Raw genomic sequence first — 18,249 nt, forward strand, 5'->3', positions numbered from 1 at the left:
AGTCATCTTTTGATCCCGAGCTCATATGCTCCCGCATGAACAGTAAAATCGAAAAAATATCAAAAAAATTCAAAAAATTCCAAATTTTTTTTGAGAGAAACATTGACAAAAGTTCTAAGTGCCTGCAAAAATTCATCATGAAATCACATTCCTGTAAGGCGTGGCAAAAAAAAACAAATTCAGTGCTTCAAAATGCTTTTGAAAGTAGCTTTTTCAGAGTACTGTTTTTGTTTTTTTTGCCACGCCTTCTAGGAATGTGATTTCACGACGAATTTTTGCAGGCACTTAGAACTTTTGTCAATGTTTCTCCCAAAAAAAAATTTGGAATTTTTTGAATTTTTTTCGATTTTACTGTTCATGCGGGAGCATATGAGCTCGGGATCAATTCCTCCGCGTCCCATGTAGGTGCCTTATTATAACAACGTGGTAAATGTGTATATCATCAAGTGATTTAAGAGTAGGCATCTGAGTTATATCTTAGTATTTGCGTGTATAAAACATCAGAGTTAATATTCAGATTCTTTTTTTTTTCGAGAAAACGCAAAAGACCTTTGCGTTTCTTTTCATTAAAAAGGGAGAAGTTCAGTTACAATCGTCTTATTTTCAGGTTTCTTAAGGCAGCCTAAGTGGGGACATCTGAAAGATCTACACACAGCTATCAAACTTTGCGAACCAGCTCTCATTGCAGTGGATGGCTCACCTCAATATGTAAAGTTAGGATCAATGCAAGAGGTTTGTTGCCGATTTCTTGCTTTTTGATTTCATGAACTATGTATATGTTGAAGTATATGTGGATTGCCCAACCTTCCTCATGTGTTCGGACTTTTGATTCTACTGTGCATGAAACTTGATAAGGTATCAGAACCAAGAGGTCTTGGTTCAAGTCTTGGCGTTTGCAATTTTGAATACAAAATTGTTGGCCCTCTTTCCGTCCACATTTAGGACTTTTCGAGCCACACATGAGCAGGGCTATTGGATTATGTGTGGATTGCCCAACCTTCTCCATCAGTTCGAACTTTTGGTTCTACTGGTTGGCGCATGCAAATAGTCTAAACCTTCTATTATATGGTTATAGGAACGGGTAACCTATTGTCCCTCTACTTGTCATGTGGGGCATCCCCTATAGGCGCAGGAGGCTGACACAAGGGGCAACAATGTCACCAGATGCATGCAGTAGTCGCTAAATGAAAAGATTAGTTGTATCCTCTTAGTTTGGCAAGATTTTATTCCCTGTACTTTGTTTACATGTCTAGTTAGTAATATTCCATGTTTGTTTGGATTATACCTTAAGTCCGTAACGTCGGCTATATAATGCTTACCTCTAGTCTCCTATCAATCGAGCAATAAACCAATCTACTATCCCCCCATGTTACCTCTTCCCCTGCCTATGACGTGCGACAACCCCTCTCCTACTAGCGTCACGCGAGAGAGGTCTAGGGGTTCAGCATCTTACTTGCCGTAGCTTACCTTCTCCGCCTCTGGCCTAATGGAAATACAATTTCATATTTCCTCACAATTATTACCCAAAAATTGTTTTATAATTAGAACCTAACAGTCTCACTTCTTAGGGACTGGGAGTTTTGTTTTGTATGTGATCATTTCTATGTACAGTTTAGGTTGTGAATATTAACATTTGAGCTTATTGCAATGGAGATATATCAACATGGCGCGTGGGAATACGTTACCCCATGAACTTGGAATATGCAATGGGCTAATCCATCAACTTGACTTTCGGGTTCACTTTGGTCCCAACTGAGGCACGCCAGGCTAATCTTGCCTACATGGCATGCCATGTCTGGCTACTCACACACATGCCATGCTTGTGAGGACTTCGAGTCTTAGGGCGCCTCATACTTTTTTCGACTAGGACTCCCAATTTTTGGCAATCCTTACCAGTTCTTCTAATCAAGCTATCCACAGCTACTGAGGAGGCGGTGAACTGCAGCAACGATATGGAGGATTTGGACGCCAGCAACTTTAAGAGTGACGGAGATGGAACCTAAACGTCAATGACCCGGCGGCACACACCAAATTACGACAACATTGAGTCGCCGAAGTCCTATATGGATCGTGTGTGGAGACTTAACCAAAAAGCTCACGGAATACCCCCAAATAATCCTAAATTGATTAATGGTTAACATTTTACCTGCAAATGGAAGCCGTAATAAGCCGTTCATCATTCCCATCTCTGGCGGTATGTCATCTATATATTGCACGACCTCCCATCTCATTCTTCCCCCGAGTGGAAGGAACCATCCACGAGGAGCAGAGAGGGAGAGCCTGCCGTCACCCCCAGGTCATGAGAGCAGAGAGGGAAATTCGGGCACTGGGATCTTGAAGAAGGGAGTTTTGAAAAGATGGGTTTGGCCCTTAGGGTGTCGATCAGCATCTGGGTTGCTATTGGTATGAATCATACACAGCTCAGATGGGTATTTGGTAATTTACAGGCCTGAAAGAGAGCACAGGAGTGCGCACAAATGTGCAATTTTACATGCTGCACGCCGCAGTGGACAGATTAGTTTAAGTGTTATCGTGCACCAAGTTCACGTATCTCCAGTGCAATTGCCTCTTAATACTTTGCTTACGCTCTTGTTTAATACAGGCACATGTATATTCCAATGGAAAAGTTCAAACAAACAGAAGCATGACAGGAAATGGACTGATTTGCTCCGCCTTTCTTGCCAATATTGATGAGCATAAATATGCATCAGTCTGGATCTTTGGTAAATCTTATAATCTGCCACCATGGTCTGTGAGCATACTACCAGATTGTGAGAATGTGGCTTTCAATACTGCTCGCGTGAGTAATCTCTAACTGTGCATATTTATTTCTTTCCTATGTTAGTGTGAGCACAATGCTTGTTTTATCTAGTTGCATCTGAATGCATATCATATTGTATTAGAAGAAGACTGCCAAAATAGTGGAAACATTTAGAACATGTACAGGGCGCCAAAACGAAGGCTAAAAGGGGAAAACAGGAGCCATAAACTAAGAAACAGGAAACTCAAACAGGCCACAGCAACTGCAGCTTAGGCAGGCTGAGCAGGCATGGCTGCTGCATCAGGTGGCCGTGCAAGCAGAGGTGTCTCTAGAAGTGCGATCAGTCATAGTTTCTGTATTCAGCTGGAGGCTGTTCCTGGTTCATGACAAAACATGCCTAATTAATAATTCTGTAATTATTCTCAGGATTTTTGAGTAATTATTCTGTAATTATTCTCAGGATTACTGGAATCTCATTTATATACACAAAGGATAACCCCGCAATCTCACCTATCCTCAGGACCACAAAGATATCAAATTGTTAAACATGAGAGTTTCTAGGTTCGAACTTTTAATAGCATAAAAAACTTAATCACCAGCAACAATGTTGTCAGAGGTTTAGAAACTACTTGGGTGAACTTATTTTTGTCATCGGAATCTCTAACATACTTTATTTAATTTCGTGCATTTCCAAGTTTACAGTCATGTTAGAAAATATTGATGGCTGTAATTGTTTGGATCTGAATTAGATGTCCCACATCAACATGCTGGGTAAATTTCACTGAATTGTTTTTTTTACATTTGTGGTGCTTCTTAACGGTTTACTCGTTATCTTTCAGGTTGGTGCACAAACTTCGATTTTTACGTTTGAATCTGGGTCCCCAAGTCATTCAAGTAGACATAAGCCTAGTCTTTTATTACCTGGGGTTCATGGGTCCTATTTCTCGGGTACTTGGTGGACTTCTAAAGAGATCTTTGGTACATGGGGTGGTGAAAGCTTTGCTACGCAGGGAATATTAGAGCACTTAAATGTAACAAAGGACACATCTGACTACCTGTGGTATACTACCAGGTGAATGTTGACCTATATAAGCTGTTAGAGTGTATATAATTTTGTGCGCTTACATTCTGTAGGGAACAAACTACCAGTATTCTCTTCTCTAGTTAGCCAATGACTGATTGGACTGGGTTCTCTCCTTCGAGGCTGATTGAATTGAGAAATACCTTAATATACATTTTTTTTGGAAATTTACATGTTTGTAGATTTTCAAAATGATATAGTTTGTTTGATCATCTGCACCAGCTATTGGGTTGCAATGGATCTGTTGTGCCTTCAGAATGCTTGATCAGTATGCAGTTTGATTGTCATGTACTTCACATTCTGATTCTGTTGATAATGCACTCTTTATATTGAGAGGATCTAATATATATACATTTTTGGATTTAACAGTGTAAACATTTCGGATGAGGATGTTAGATTTTGGAGTTCAAAAGGGGATCTTCCTGCACTAAAAATAGACCAAATTCGTGATGTAGCTCGTGTATTTGTAAATGGAGAGCTTGCAGGTATTTATTTGGGACTATCAATCTACATAAAAATGATTAGTTATCTGCTGACATCCTGTTTATGTGGAAAAAATGTATCCTACAGTAGATCATAGTCGTCGGTTCCTTGGTGGTAGTGGTCAATTATTCAATTCCTAATTGTGGTGGTAATGGACCACCTATTTCAATTTTCAAGTAAACAAGTTTATGAATTCAAATTGAGATATTTTTGTTGTTTAATTTTACTAACCCTGTTATAAGAACTGTGTAACGTCGGTGCAGTTCAACTTTAGTTAGTACTACTTGTTATATGCTTTATTAAATAGTTGAACCACCTATTTCAAGCTTTCATTCTATAAATATATATGTGTAGTAGTACAACACAGATTATCGCTGGTGAAGAACTTTGGTATTGGTTAGCTACAAGCAAGCAACTGTCTGTTTTTTTTTAAACATAGTATGACATGCTCTGGTGTTGATGTTTGTGTGCCAATGCATAGATGAAAGATTCGTTTGTTCATAATGGAATCTTTCAATATGCAGGTAGTCAAGTTGGTCACTGGGTGTCACTGAAGCAACCGGTTCAATTTGTTCAAGGTCTTAATAAGCTGACATTATTGTCAGAAATTGTTGGCTTGCAGGTATTTCATAATTTTATGATGCTGCCTTTTTTAGCTAAATAATATTATTTATAGCATTTGAAAGATCAGGCGTACATAGTTACTGCCTCAAAACATCTGTGCACTCACCTGTAATAATAATTAGCAACCATGACATTTAGTCCAGCAATTAGGCTTATGCTTTCTTGGTTAAGTTTGTGCTGTGTCCTTCCCGACCAGGGTTCAACTCCCATTATGAACGAATTTTGGTGTCTCATGGTCGTTTCTACCTTAATGACAATTCCATGGGGCTCCTCTACCGCTGGACTCATTTTTTGTTCTCATATTATGCGCATGTTGAAACTGTGGGGTTGAACGTATAATAGGTGAAAGAAATTTCAGTTACATCGAAGTGAGGTACTTGTATGCTGTGCATGCATGTGATGCTATCATCTTCATTTAGCTAGCTGTATCTTTTTGTTCTGTTATATATGCACGTATGATCATCACGCACAAAACGTGATACATTATTTGATGTCTCATATTGCCTTGGACAATCACAAAGAATTATGGTGCTTTCTTGGAGAAGGATGGAGCTGGATTTAGAGGTCAAGTAAAACTCACTGGATTGCCAAATGGGGACATTGACCTGACTCATTCCGTTTGGACATATCAGGTAAAGCATTGGAATTTTCAGCCACACCTACTTTTACTTTGTTCACACTTTGATGCAGGCGTGCAGACTTTGCATTGAGTATCATAGGTGCTCAAACTATTTTCAGGGTCTTCCTTAGGTCCTGGAACTTTGATCATTGTCTGTCCCGGAAATGCAATTACTCATGCTAGATACTAGAATGCACTTCCGGGATCCAGATGACGATCTTTAAAGTTCCATGGCCTCGTGAGACTCCGAAAATAGTTTGACGACCTACAATGCACTTCACTCTTTTACATTAGATTGTCAAAGATACTAGAATACTGTACTAGTATTCTTCTGACACACATGACAAGTAGCCCAAAACCATCCATATCGTTAGACCGAATTTACTGGCTAACTACTGAAAATATAACCAAAAAATTACAGCTTAGTTTGGTAGTGAAACTGCTACAGTTCTTCCTTATTCTGTTCTCCACCAAAGAGAATGTTGCATACAGTATCTCTCACCATGTGTTCTTTACCTAGTATTGTTCCAGGTAGGCTTCTGGAGTTGCCATGGACTTAAAATATTTTATCCTGATTTGAGCATACCATGCACATGTAAGATGTATATTTAAAATGCAGGTGGGGCTGAAAGGTGAGTTTTCTATGATTTATGCTCCTGAGAAGCAGGCATGTGCTGAGTGGAGTGGCATGCAGATTGACGATATACTGTCACCCTTTACATGGTACAAGGTAAGTTGGCCTTCACCTCCATAAACTTGCCATCATATACAGCTGATGGTATTGTATTAGTTCCTTAGTGCTTTCCATCATTTCTAGCGCTAGCATGGACATGTCTTTCATATAACTTTTACCTACCCAGGTCAAGCCAATCTTTATCTAATCCATCAAATTTATTTTCAAATTTTACTGCAAGATCATGCAATCTGCACATTGGTTGTCTCTTAACTACTGTTTTCTATATGCAGACTATGTTTGATGCCCCCAAAGGTACCGACCCTGTCGCCATCTATCTTGGGAGCATGGGGAAGGGCCAGGCTTGGGTGAATGGTAATCTAATTGGGCGCTACTGGTCACTAGTAGCGCCAGAATCTGGGTGCCCAACTTCATGCAACTACCCAGGAGCGTACAGTGAGAGCAAATGTCAATCAAACTGTGGAATGCCGACACAAAGCTGGTATTAAGACATACTTATATCTTTTAGTATAACTCTTTGCATGGTGGCCGGGTTTCTCTTCTACATTTGTCTATTCTTTATGTCTATATTTGTCATATCTGTAGTGTAAGCATTACATGCAGATAAGCCACAAATTGGAACTCTAAAGTGATGATACAATATTGATAGACATGAGTAGTCAAGGAATTTCATCATATTTTTAGTTACATAAAATAAACTCCCTCCGTCCCTATTTACATGTCGTGCATGTATTTCGAGGTTCGGCGTTGACCATCAATTTGACCAAGAAAACATGGTTTATGGATCACAAAAGTTATACCATTCAATTTGTATTAAAAATCCCTTGGACACTCGGGCCGGTGATATGGTCGGGATATGCCCGTATGCTATCCTCCTCTGAGTGGGTACACTTACACACCGACAAATCCCGTCCCAGCAATTCTGTACACGTCAGGGCTGCCCGGGGGTGTTCGCGTCGATGTCGAGCTTCAACAACCGTCCGACCCCCATGCCGCCACCTCCTTTGCCAAGGCCTGTCACGAGAGGCATTTCCCTCCATCGATGTCACCACACTAGCCTTCTGGACCCACGGGACCCTTGTGCCCCTCCACTCCTCCTGCAGTAAACACAACTCCGACGCCTTCCCCGCTAGCACTACTAGCAACTTTTTTGCGCCACACCTAGCTCGGCGCCATGGCAAGTTTGGCATCTCACCCCAGCTGAGTTGGCAGAACATCGTCGTCAGGGTCTTTGCTTGAACTGTGATGAGATTTTATCCACACGCACAAAGAAAAACTGTGACAAGATTTGTGTTCCGGGTCACTGGTGAGCGTGGCTCTTTATCGAGGCTGACAACTTCGACCAGGATAGCTCCACAACTGGTAGCACCCAGTGTCTCCTGGGAGTCAATTGAAGAGTTACTGCTCCACAAGCTGTTTTTCGAGAAGGGGAGAGATGTTTTGTGGGCGGCGCATCAAACGTGGAGTCTTATCCATTAACCAGGGTCCTAGTTGATAAGCAACTTTGTTAGGAAACAGTCCAGTGATTTTAGAGATCGCATTAGAGGAATAGACTTACCGGCTTGTCGAAGAAGTTTTGTCTACTACATAATGGGGCGACCCTCTCAACAGAGAAGAACATTGTCGTTTACTTTCTGCTTACAGTGATTGGGGTTATATCAGTAATAGATCCTTCCATAGCCCCTATTGATGGAATGTGACCAGTCTACTCTAAACTCTTAGGATTGCATTCATTTGATAAGATTAAAGTGTATATTAGTTTTTTTCAGTGTGTTTTTTGTTTGTTTGGAAAACCAGCCTTTTACTGTGACATAACCATTTTTTATAATCTCAAACCTTGTTATTTCCAATCAGGTACCACATACCACGAGAATGGCTGCAGGAGTCGGACAATCTTCTGGTATTGTTTGAAGAAACAGGGGGTGACCCTTCAAAGATATCACTGGAGGTTCAGTATACCAAAACAATCTGCTCAAGGATATCAGAAAGTTATTATCCTCCCCTTTCTGCTTGGTCACGCCTTACCAGTGGTCGTGTCTTGGTTGATACTATAGCGCCAGAACTGCGCTTACGGTGCGATGATGGGCATTTGATCACTAAGATTACATTTGCGAGCTACGGAACACCGTCAGGTGGTTGCCAGAACTTCTCCGAAGGAAAGTGCCATGCTTCGAGTACTCTTGCCTTGGTATCAGAGGTAAGCTGACAAGTCACGACTGCTAAACCTAGTAAATGTCTTCTGATTCTAATGGACGAATGCGAGAGCACCTTTTTAATTTCACACTCATGTGCATCATCATCATAAAAAGTGGTTGCAAAATTCTAATGGACGAATGCGAAAGCACCTTTTTAGTTTCCCACACTCATGTGCATCAATCAGTGTTTGCAAAATTCGTAATAAAGAAGAAAATGAAAGATTTGGAGGGGTTAATTTACTGTGGTTTCTGAACAACGCAAGGCTAAACTTGATCCCCAAAATGAGAGAAGAGACTCCGAGCAAGTCGGTGGTTGCACTATATGTTTATCTATTTTGTCTATTCAGTCTGTTAGATAAGGAACAGATGCATGAACTCTGTTCACTAACTTGATGCAAATCTGAATATCTACCAGATGTCATAACACTATTACCATTTTCCTCGTTTCCAGGCGTGTGTGGGCAACAACGAATGCGCAATCAGTGTTTCGAATGATGTATTTGGTGATCCATGCCGACGAGTCGTCAAGGATTTAGCAGTTGAGGCCGAGTGCTCGCCGTCATCGGCCACCAAAGAACCTCGAGCCGAGATGTGATGCGGGGCAAACTGGTGCAAGGGAGTGTTTCACTTGACCCATTGTTGTGCGTGGTGTTGGTGTAAAGATAATCCTACAACTGAAGAAATAAGGACAGGGAAAAGCCCCACATACGTACCCCATTGTACCATCCTTGTACCATTGTTTGTTCCTGGAGGTTGGATTTGATTAATGCTGAACATTGAACAACACTTCGGAAATGATCTCTGTGGGCCGACCCTGCAGTCCTAAACGTGGTGCGAACATTATAGATTTGATTTCATTATTAATGAAATCGACAGCCATGACTCTGATCAGAAAAAACAATAAGATCGATCACCCATGGAAGAGACTGAAGAAGCTGAAGGATAAAATTCTAGAACTGTATTATATATCGAGTGAATGGGTTTGAATTAATATATTACTCCCTTCGATTCATATTAATTGACGTTGTTTTAGTGTATTTTTATACTAAAGCAGCGTCAATTAATACGGATCGAAGGGAGTAATAACTTAAAAAAAAAACAGAAACGCTACATTCCATCCGACTGATAATAGCGCGGGTGTCCACCACCTTCACCACCGTTTGATCAGACGATACCTAGCAACCTACACCGTAGGCTAACTTCTGCAATACGGCCCTTGTTGCAATTCTTGCAATACAGGTCTATCAGACATAATACAGGTGTATCAAACAGTAAACAATGTCAACACTACGTTTCCCACGATACCTCGTCGCCCGATTCCATCCAGCCGATCGCTGGGAGCGTCGTCGCCGGCAAGCCCCTCGTCCATCGTTGCACCCTGTGCCCTGCCTCCTCCACCTCTCTTCTTCTCGTGTTCGCAGCCAACCATGAACTCCAGCTGCCACCATGGCTGACCTCCTCTTCTCCATTGGGGACCTCCGCCGTCCGCCGTCCTTCTGCCGCTCGCCTCCACCATGGCCGTCAGCCGTTGTGGTGCGTCGTTGCAGCTAGGGTGGGTTGCGATCACCGTCCCAGCCGCCCGTCCACCACTACCACCGGCCGTGTGGTGTGCGCCTGAGCTCAGTATGGCTGCCACGGACCTCCTCCATGACGTTTTCGACCATCACCGGTCACCTCCCTGTTGTAATTGTGACGACGGGGTTGCAAGGGGCGACGGCGAATGGCGGGGCGTTTCTGCAACATCATCTCCATTGCAAAAAAATTGGCAAGATTATTTGTGTTGCAAAATTTTCTTCCGCGAGAACACCTACGTTACAAAAATGTGAAGCCGGAAAAAAAAATCTGCAATATCACCTATATTGCAAATGGTTTCTGCAACATGAGCTCTATTGCGAAGAGCTCTGCAATACTACATTTGTTACAATGCTGAAGACGATGATGGCGTCAGATCTAATGGTCGTCGAGGCGGCAGAATTTTTGAAAAGATCTGTCGGCTGATCGGGCATTGCAGGTCTTCATGTTTGAATTGGCTGGGCCTTTCATTAACTGTGAAAACGAAGGAAGCAACGTCGATCGTCCAGACTGCTCAGTCGGAAGTCAAGCCACCGGACCTGACTAATCAAACACTGGAGCCATAAAAAATATCTCCGCCACAAGAAAACCACTACAAATTCAGCAAACTGACCAAACGGATCATTAGATTAGAAAGCCATCGCCGCCATGGATGATGATGATCATCAAGAGGAGGCGCCGGAGCAGGTGAAGCTTTTTGGCATGTGGGCAAGCCCCTACGTCCTCAAGGTGAGATGGGCGCTGAGCATCAAGGGCGTGGAGTACGAGTACGTGGAGGAGGACCTGAGGAACAAGAGCCACGACCTCCTGGAGCACAACCACGTGCACAAGAAAGTCCCCGTGCTGCTCTACCGCGGCATACCGGTGGCGGAATCCGACGTCATCGTCGAGTTCGTCGACGAGGCGTGGAGCCACCGCGGCGGCCGCATCCTCCCCGACGACCCCCACGAGCGCGCCATGGCCCGCTTCTGGGTGAGGTTCGTGCACGACAAGGTCAGCGCAGCGGTTCTCTTTCCTCCGTTCCAAGTTTGGTTTTGTGTAGCTCAAGCTACATGATACCCTTTATCTTAGCCATCCATTTTTGCATCATGATCCGTACAGGCACATTTGTCATTTTTGTTTCTCTCAAACGAGACAACGTATAAACTTCAAACTTTACAGAACAACAAAACATTCTAATTACTATGTGGGAAAAAACTTTCAGATTTTTTCATGCATTTTAAATGCTAAAAATTATTTTTTTAATCAAAAAAATCCTCATTTTGTATATTTATGTTGGTCCAAAAAATCTGAAAGTTTTTTCACACATTGAAGTTGTAAGTTTTGTTTGACCTGGAAAGTTTGAAGTCTACATATTCTTTCATTCGAGAGAAACAAAAAAGAAAAATCTTCTTGCTGTAAGTTAGTTGAAGAGTATGAATCTCAAAGCAACTTTGAAGGACTGAAGATAAAAGGTTACATGTAGCCTGAGCTACAAAGGAACTTTACCCAGATGATTCCTGGAGGAGTTGATCGCCGTCGGCGGCAAGGATTTCTTTGCCGGGGAGAGCGTCGAGCTCGTGGATCTGTCGCTCGGTGCGTTGGCGTACGTGGTCCCGATGTACGAGGAGATCATCGGCGTGAGGCTGGTCACCGAGGAGAGGTTCCCGTCTCTGTCAGCGTGGATGGGGCGATTCTTGGACTCGCCGCCGGTGAAGGATCACCCGCCGCTAGTGGAGAGGCTGAAACCCAGGTACCGAGCCATGCGTGAAGCCTTTCTGAACATGGGCTAGATCAAAGCCACTGTCTGCGTTTAAGTGATTGCTTGTACTATGTCAAAAAAAAATTGCTTGTACTAGTACGATATATACAGTCCTACCCACAAAAAAAAACGGTCCAGTGCATCCTTGTATTTACATGGCTTGTACTATGATCTTTACGATATAAATAAGACACATATTTACCATAAAAAATGACTCATTTTCTATGAAATTTCAGAAATTCCAGTCATCACAGTAGCTATCAAATATACGCATTTCAAGCAAAATATTATGGTGACATAAATTCAAGTCAGATTTCAACAGAAACCAAATTTTCTAACGCGGACACTCTGCAGCTACATGTGTATTGTCATTGGAAAAAGAAAACCCATGTAACATTTTTTTCTCAGAAATACTCGTGTAAGAACATCTACAACCACAATGTTCTAATTTGAGCCCTATAGCGTCTAGTCACCTCTCATTTGGCCAGGCCATCCTTCTTATATCAAAACCTCTAAATCCATGCAACCCCAGATCAGGCATAGCAATGTTCAATTTACAGCCGGACATAGCATATGAAGTTCATAAAAGATCGGACATAGCATAGCATATTCACAAAAGTTTAGCCTACGATACATAAATTAAAGGTAGGGCGTCACACTTTCCTCGCTGGTCCCTTCCCCTTGCAGTGTTCGGAGCAGCGGTATTAGTCTTCGTCAGCGGACAGAGAGGAATCGTCATCGCCGTCGGTGGTTGTTCTTGTTAAGATGTAGATACATATGTGTATTTCTTGTACAACAAGCCTTCCTCCTTCCTTGTATAGTTGAGGACGTGGCTATCCTTTGTACTTATATATACGTGTATATTGCACCCGATCAATGTATCGTGAGTTGCATAATCTTCTATATGGTATCAGCCTTCCTACGATCCTCTACCCTAGCCGCGTCGCCGCTGCTCCCTAGCCGCCGCCGCTAGTCTCCTTGCACGCCCGCGCCGCCGACTACTCGCCGCCGCCGCCGTGCCACCCTCCAACCAGGCCACGCCTGCGTCGCTCCTCCCTGGCGCTGCCGTAGCCTGCTCCTCCACTGCTTCCGCTCCCGCCTCTCGCCTCGCCCGCCCGCTTCTCTCCCGCCGCTAGCCGCCAAACCCCAAAACCCTAGCCACTACAAACCCTAACCCGCCCCGGCCGCATCCAACCCTAGCCGCCGCCATGTCGGGATCCAACCTCTCCGACCGGTCCGCTGCCTCCACTCCTCCGGTTGTGAAGCCACCGAATCCCTTCGACTCTTCCGCCGGCTCCTCCGCCGCCACCCTTCCCGATCCTGCCTACATCCGCGATGTTCCCATCGAACGCCGCGTTCCGGTTATCCTCTCCCACAAAGAGGCAAATTTTTATGCTTGGAAGACATACTTCAATCTCCTCTTTCGTGAGTATAACCTGCAGGACCACATCGACGGCACCGCCAACCTCTTCGTCCTGAACCGTGACGCCGACTGGCTGGCGATTGACGCCACCATCATTAGGTGGCTCTTCCTCACCGTGTCCAAGGACATCTTCCACACCGTCGTTCACGACAAGGATGATGCATGCACGGTGTGGAACATGATCGGCGGCCTCTTCACCGACAACATGCTCCAACGGATCGTCTTCATGCAGCAGGAGTTCTTCGGGTGTCATCAAAACGACTCCTCCGTCGACGACTTCTGCATGTGCCTCAAGACCCTCTCCGACGAGCTCAATGACATCGGCTTCAAGGTGGGCGACGAGTTGCTCCTCTCCACCCTCAGCGCCGGCCTCAATGAGGATCTCGGCAACGCCGCCTCCAACCTCACCCTCATGGCGAACCCTACCTACAAGCGGGCGGTGGCTTATCTTCGTCTCGAGGAACGCCGGTTGAAGCATCTTCGCTCCCGTGCCGTTCACACCGCCTTCACCGCCGGCTACTCGTGCGGTGGCCCCGCGCCCTCAGGCGCGCCCCCGGCTTCCCAGCGCCGTACCAGGCGCCCCGGCCACCGGCTCCTCCTGCGGCTCCTCTTGCGACTCTTCCTCAACAACCGCCGCAGCAGCAGCCCCAGTAGCGGCGCCAGAGGCGCCGCGGCCGCGGCAAAGGCCAGACGCAGCAGCAACAGCCGCGCGCCGGGTCTGTCCAGCAGCAGCCGACGCCGCCTTGGGGGGGGGGGTGGCCACAACCCCTGGACAGGGTTTGTGCACGCCTATACCATGCCCGTGCCCCCCCCGCTCCGAGCCTCCTCGGGCCCGGTCCCTCTGGCCATCAGGCGTTCTTTGCCGGTCCGCAACCCGGTCCGGTCGCTCCACCGGCCTACTACTCTCCTGCTCCGGTTGGCTATGGCGGGCCAACCACCAACACAGGCGTGACCGGCTCCTCAGGCTATCCCGCGCCGGTCTCTTATGATCCGGCCCTACTTGCTGCTCTTCATCACCAGCCTCCGGTCGGGGCTTATTCCGGCGGTGGCGATTGGTTTATGGACACCAGTGCATCTTTGCACATGGCCGCTTACCCGGGTAACCTCTCTTCTGCGTCTCCTATTCACACTTCTTCTCGTATCATTGTCGGTAATGGTGCTGGTCTCCCTATCACTCATATTGGTTCTACCAGTTTTCCTTCAAACTCTCGACCACTTCATCTCAATAATGTTCTTGTGTCTCCTGAACTTATTCAGAATTCAGTCTGTGTTCGTAAACTTTCTCGAGATAACTCTGTAACTGTGGAATTTGACGAAGTTGGTTTTTCTGTTAAGGACGCCCTCACCCGGATGGTTCTTCACCGCTGTGACAGTCCCGGCGATACATACTCCGTCCAGTCTTCATCATCCTCACCTGCTGGACCAGTTGCTCTCTCCGCCGGCGTTGATCTTTGGCACGCCCGTCTTGGTCATCCTAGCTCCATCGCTCTTCGTCAAATTATTAGGGTTTTTTCTTTTACATGTAATAAAACGGATGCGCACTCTTGTCACGCATGCTGTCTGGGCAAACATGTTCGCCTCCCCTTTAGTGCTTCATCCACAGTTGCGCCGTTACCTTTTGAGTTAATCCATAATGATGTCTGGACCTCTCCTGTTGCTAGTAGCACTGGTTTTCATATTATCTTGTTATTTTGGATGACTATTCTCACTTTGTGTGGACCTTCCCATTGCGTAAGAAGTCCGAAGTTGCTGCCACCCTTACGGCCTTCTACTCTTACGTGTCTACACAATTTGGTCGTCCCATCCGAGCTTTACAAACTGACAACGGGAAAGAATTCGACAACACCACCATCCGCAATCTTCTCTCCACCCATGGCACTATTTTTCGTCTCACATGTCCATACACTTCACAGCAGAACGGTCGGGCTGAACGCATTCTCCGCACTCTTAACGATTGTGTCCGTACCCTCCTCTTCCATGCATACATGCCACCTCGCTTCTGGCCCGACGCTCTTGCTACCGCCACCCTGCTCATCAACCTTCGTCCATGTCGCACCCAGTGGAACTTTACACCTCACCACCTCCTCTTTGGGTCTCCTCCCTCATACGACGGTCTTCGTATCTTCGGTTGTCTGTGTTATCCTAGTACCGCCGCCACTTCTCCTCATAAACTTGCTCCTCGTTCCCTTCCGTGTGTCTTCCTCGGTTACCCGGCTAACACCAAGGGCTATAAATGTTATGATCCGGTTTCCCACCGTGTCATCACATCTCGGCATGTTTATTTCGACGAGCTGTGTTTTCCGTTTAAACATGAACAGCAGGAGGCTTCTTCATCGGCGCCCGGCCCCTCTCTGGCTGACCCTGTCCGCCCCGGCTTCGACCCACGGCGTAGGGCGCCCCCTGGACGCGTGGCGCTCTGGCTCCTGCCCGCAGCTTCACTGGGCTCGCCGGCCTCCGAGCCGGCCTCACCGGCCTCTGAGCTGGCCTCCGCGCCGGCCACTGCGCCGCTCTCACCGGCCTTCGAGCCGGCCTCTGAGCCAGCCTCTTCGGGTGCTTCGACACCGAGCTTGGCGCCGGCCTCCGAGCCGGCCTCCCCGGTTCTTTCTTCGCCGGGTTCAGCCCCGGTCTCGCCGGGATCACCTGCCTCTGCCCCGGCTTCTTCGCCGGGAGTGTCGCCGGCTTCTTCGCAGCCGGGCTTGGCGCCAGCACCGGTGGTTGCTGTGGTGCCACCACCCGTTGGCCCGGTCACTCGGTCACGCCTGGGTGTCCATCGGCCGAGCACTCGCTACCCTCCGGATGAGTACACCTGTGTGGCTTCGACGTCTTCCTCGTCACCGTCACCCCTGCCGACCTCCGCCCGTTCCGCGCTTCGCGACCCCATGTGGTTCGCCGCGATGAAGGAGGAATTTGACGCATTGCAACGCAATCACACTTGGCAGCTCGTCCCCCGTCCTCCTCGGGCCAACATCATTACCGGGAAGTGGGTGTTCAAGCACAAGTTTCATCCAGATGGTACTCTTGACCGACACAAGGCTCGTTGGGTCGTTCAGGGTTTTCGTCAACGAGCAGGTGTCGACTTCACCGACACTTTCGCCCCGGTTGTCAAACCTGGCACAATTCAGACTGTTCTTCAGCTGGCGGTTTCTCGCTCCTGGCCTGTGCACCAGATGGATGTTTCGAATGCCTTTCTTCATGGTCATCTTGAGGAACAGGTGTTCTGTCAGCAGCCGACTGGATTCGTCAATGAGTCTTCTCCGGATCATGTGTGCTTGCTCTCTCGGTCTTTGTACGGGCTCAAGCAAGCTCCTCGCGCGTGGTACCAGCGCATCGCAGCGTTTCTTACTCAGCTTGGCTTCCGCTCCACTTGCTCCGATGCTTCACTGTTTGTCTACCACCAGGGTGATGCTACTGCTTTCCTACTGCTCTATGTCGACGACATCATCTTGACAGCATGCTCGACTGCCCTTCTTCGACAGCTCACTGATCGTCTTCGTGCTGAGTTTGCCATTAAGGACTTAGGTCCTCTGCACCATTTCCTCGGGATCGAGGTTATTCGTCGAGCAGATGGCTTCTTTCTTCATCAGCTGAAGTATGCTCATGAGCTTCTGGACCATGCCGGGATGCTTAACTGCAAACCGGCTGCCACACCTGTCGATACGAAGGCCAAGCTTTCTGCCACAGATGGTTCTCCTGCTTCAGATGCTCCGTTCTACAGGTCGATTGTTGGTGCTCTTCAATACCTCACTCTTACTCGTCCGGAGCTCCAGTACGCTGTGCAGCAGGTGTGCCTCCATATGCATGCTCCTCGTGATGCTCACTGGACCGCGGTCAAGCGCATTCTGCGCTATATCCGTGGCACCTTGGATCTTGGATTGTCACTTCAGGCTTCGTCCTCTCTGGATCTGACGGCTTATTCTGACGCCGATTGGGCCGGCTGCCCTGACACGCGCCGCTCGACCTCTGGTTATTGTGTCTACCTTGGACCATCACTCATCTCCTGGCCGTCCAAGCGGCAGCCCATTGTCTCCCGCTCCAGTGCTGAAGCGGAGTACCGCACCGTTGCCAACGTCGTTGCCGAGTGTTCCTGGCTTCGTCAGCTTCTGCATGAGCTCTTGTCTCCGGTTGACAAGGCTACGATTGTCTACTGTGACAATGTTTCTGTAGTCTACCTCTCCGCCAACCCGGTTCATCATCAACGCACCAAGCACATTGAGATTGATATCCATTTTGTTCGGGAACAGGTAGCTCTTGGTCATGTACGCGTGCTACATGTCCCTACATCCCAACAATTTGCTGACATCATGACAAAGGGCCTGTCTACCGCGTCTTTCGAGGAGTTCCGATCCAGTCTTTGCGTCTACCGTGGTGCCGCTTCGACTGCGGGGGGGTGTTGAGATGTAGATACATATGTGTATTTCTTGTACAACAAGCCGTCCTCCTTCCTTGTATAGTTGAGGACGTGGCTACCCTTTGTACTTATATATACGTGCATATTGCCCCCGATCAATATATCGTGAGTTGTATAATCTTCTACAGTTCTATTGTCTAATGAGGGAGATCAGGCTGCAAGTAGGACGTTCCACGGGAGCCCGCGAACATGCCCACATCTGCCGCGTAGTATTAGTGGGAAGCCCGCATATGTCCACATAATTTTTCGCGGGATAAGTGGGCTCCCACATCCCATGTAATCCTTATGTAAATCACAGGCTCAAGCTTATATTTTCTGTTTTGCAATGGACATGGAAGAAGCAGAGAAGTTCAGGCTTCATTATCAGGTGAAGAATCTTCGGAGTTGGCACTGCAAATTACATCTTTTTTGTAGTACTTTTCTTTATCTGGGAGTGGTAATCCTCTGCCTCTACGAAGTCGCAGCTCAGTGCTTCGGCGGGCGTCGCTTCAGTAGAAGAATCACATCGAAAATGATATTAGAAGTGCCACTGTTATAAGCTCAAAATAAGAGGTGAGCAGAGTGCAATCTGCTTGTTTGCAGCTGTTGTTCCTTGAAGCAGCGAGCTTCTTCATGACGTTCTTCAGAGAAGAAGAAATCAAGGAGGAT

The 18,249-nt window shown here is 46.6% G+C and overlaps 2 protein-coding genes across 7 annotated transcripts in view; both read left to right on the plus strand.

The window, feature by feature from the left end:
- LOC123120406 (beta-galactosidase 15) overlaps nt 1-9,252 on the plus strand; it is a 34,610-nt gene extending 25,358 nt beyond the window's left edge. The window contains exons 10-19 of one of the 2 annotated variants that reach the window (XM_044540385.1): nt 608-732; nt 2,603-2,800; nt 3,601-3,833; nt 4,212-4,327; nt 4,850-4,947; nt 5,495-5,581; nt 6,188-6,298; nt 6,535-6,743; nt 8,117-8,459; nt 8,909-9,252. In XM_044540385.1, the coding sequence (XP_044396320.1) occupies nt 608-732; nt 2,603-2,800; nt 3,601-3,833; nt 4,212-4,327; nt 4,850-4,947; nt 5,495-5,581; nt 6,188-6,298; nt 6,535-6,743; nt 8,117-8,459; nt 8,909-9,052 (1,664 nt within the window). In that variant the 3' untranslated portion in view covers nt 9,053-9,252. Of the gene's footprint in view, nt 1-607; nt 733-2,602; nt 2,801-3,600; nt 3,834-4,211; nt 4,328-4,849; nt 4,948-5,470; nt 5,582-6,187; nt 6,299-6,534; nt 6,744-8,116; nt 8,460-8,908 lie in introns of both variants that reach the window. The other variant, XM_044540384.1, reaches the window with a different exon arrangement.
- An 891-nt stretch (nt 9,253-10,143) lies between these two features.
- On the plus strand, nt 10,144-12,639 carry LOC123120407 (glutathione transferase GST 23). Of its 5 annotated transcripts, none has more exons than XM_044540387.1 (2): nt 10,144-11,022; nt 11,495-12,449. In XM_044540387.1, exons 1-2 carry the CDS (start codon nt 10,678-10,680, stop codon nt 11,777-11,779), a joined length of 630 nt encoding a protein of 209 aa, XP_044396322.1. In that variant the 5' UTR covers nt 10,144-10,677; the 3' UTR covers nt 11,780-12,449. The 5 variants fall into 5 exon arrangements, with proteins under 5 accessions (XP_044396322.1, XP_044396324.1, XP_044396323.1 ...); XM_044540389.1 differs by having other exon boundaries at nt 10,146-11,022; nt 11,131-12,449; XM_044540388.1 differs by having other exon boundaries at nt 10,149-11,022; nt 11,522-12,449.
- The last annotated feature ends 5,610 nt before the right edge of the window (nt 12,640-18,249 follow it).

This window comes from Triticum aestivum, chromosome 5D (genome assembly GCF_018294505.1).
Source record: "Triticum aestivum cultivar Chinese Spring chromosome 5D, IWGSC CS RefSeq v2.1, whole genome shotgun sequence".
NCBI classification, from domain to species: Eukaryota; Viridiplantae; Streptophyta; class Magnoliopsida; order Poales; family Poaceae; genus Triticum; species Triticum aestivum.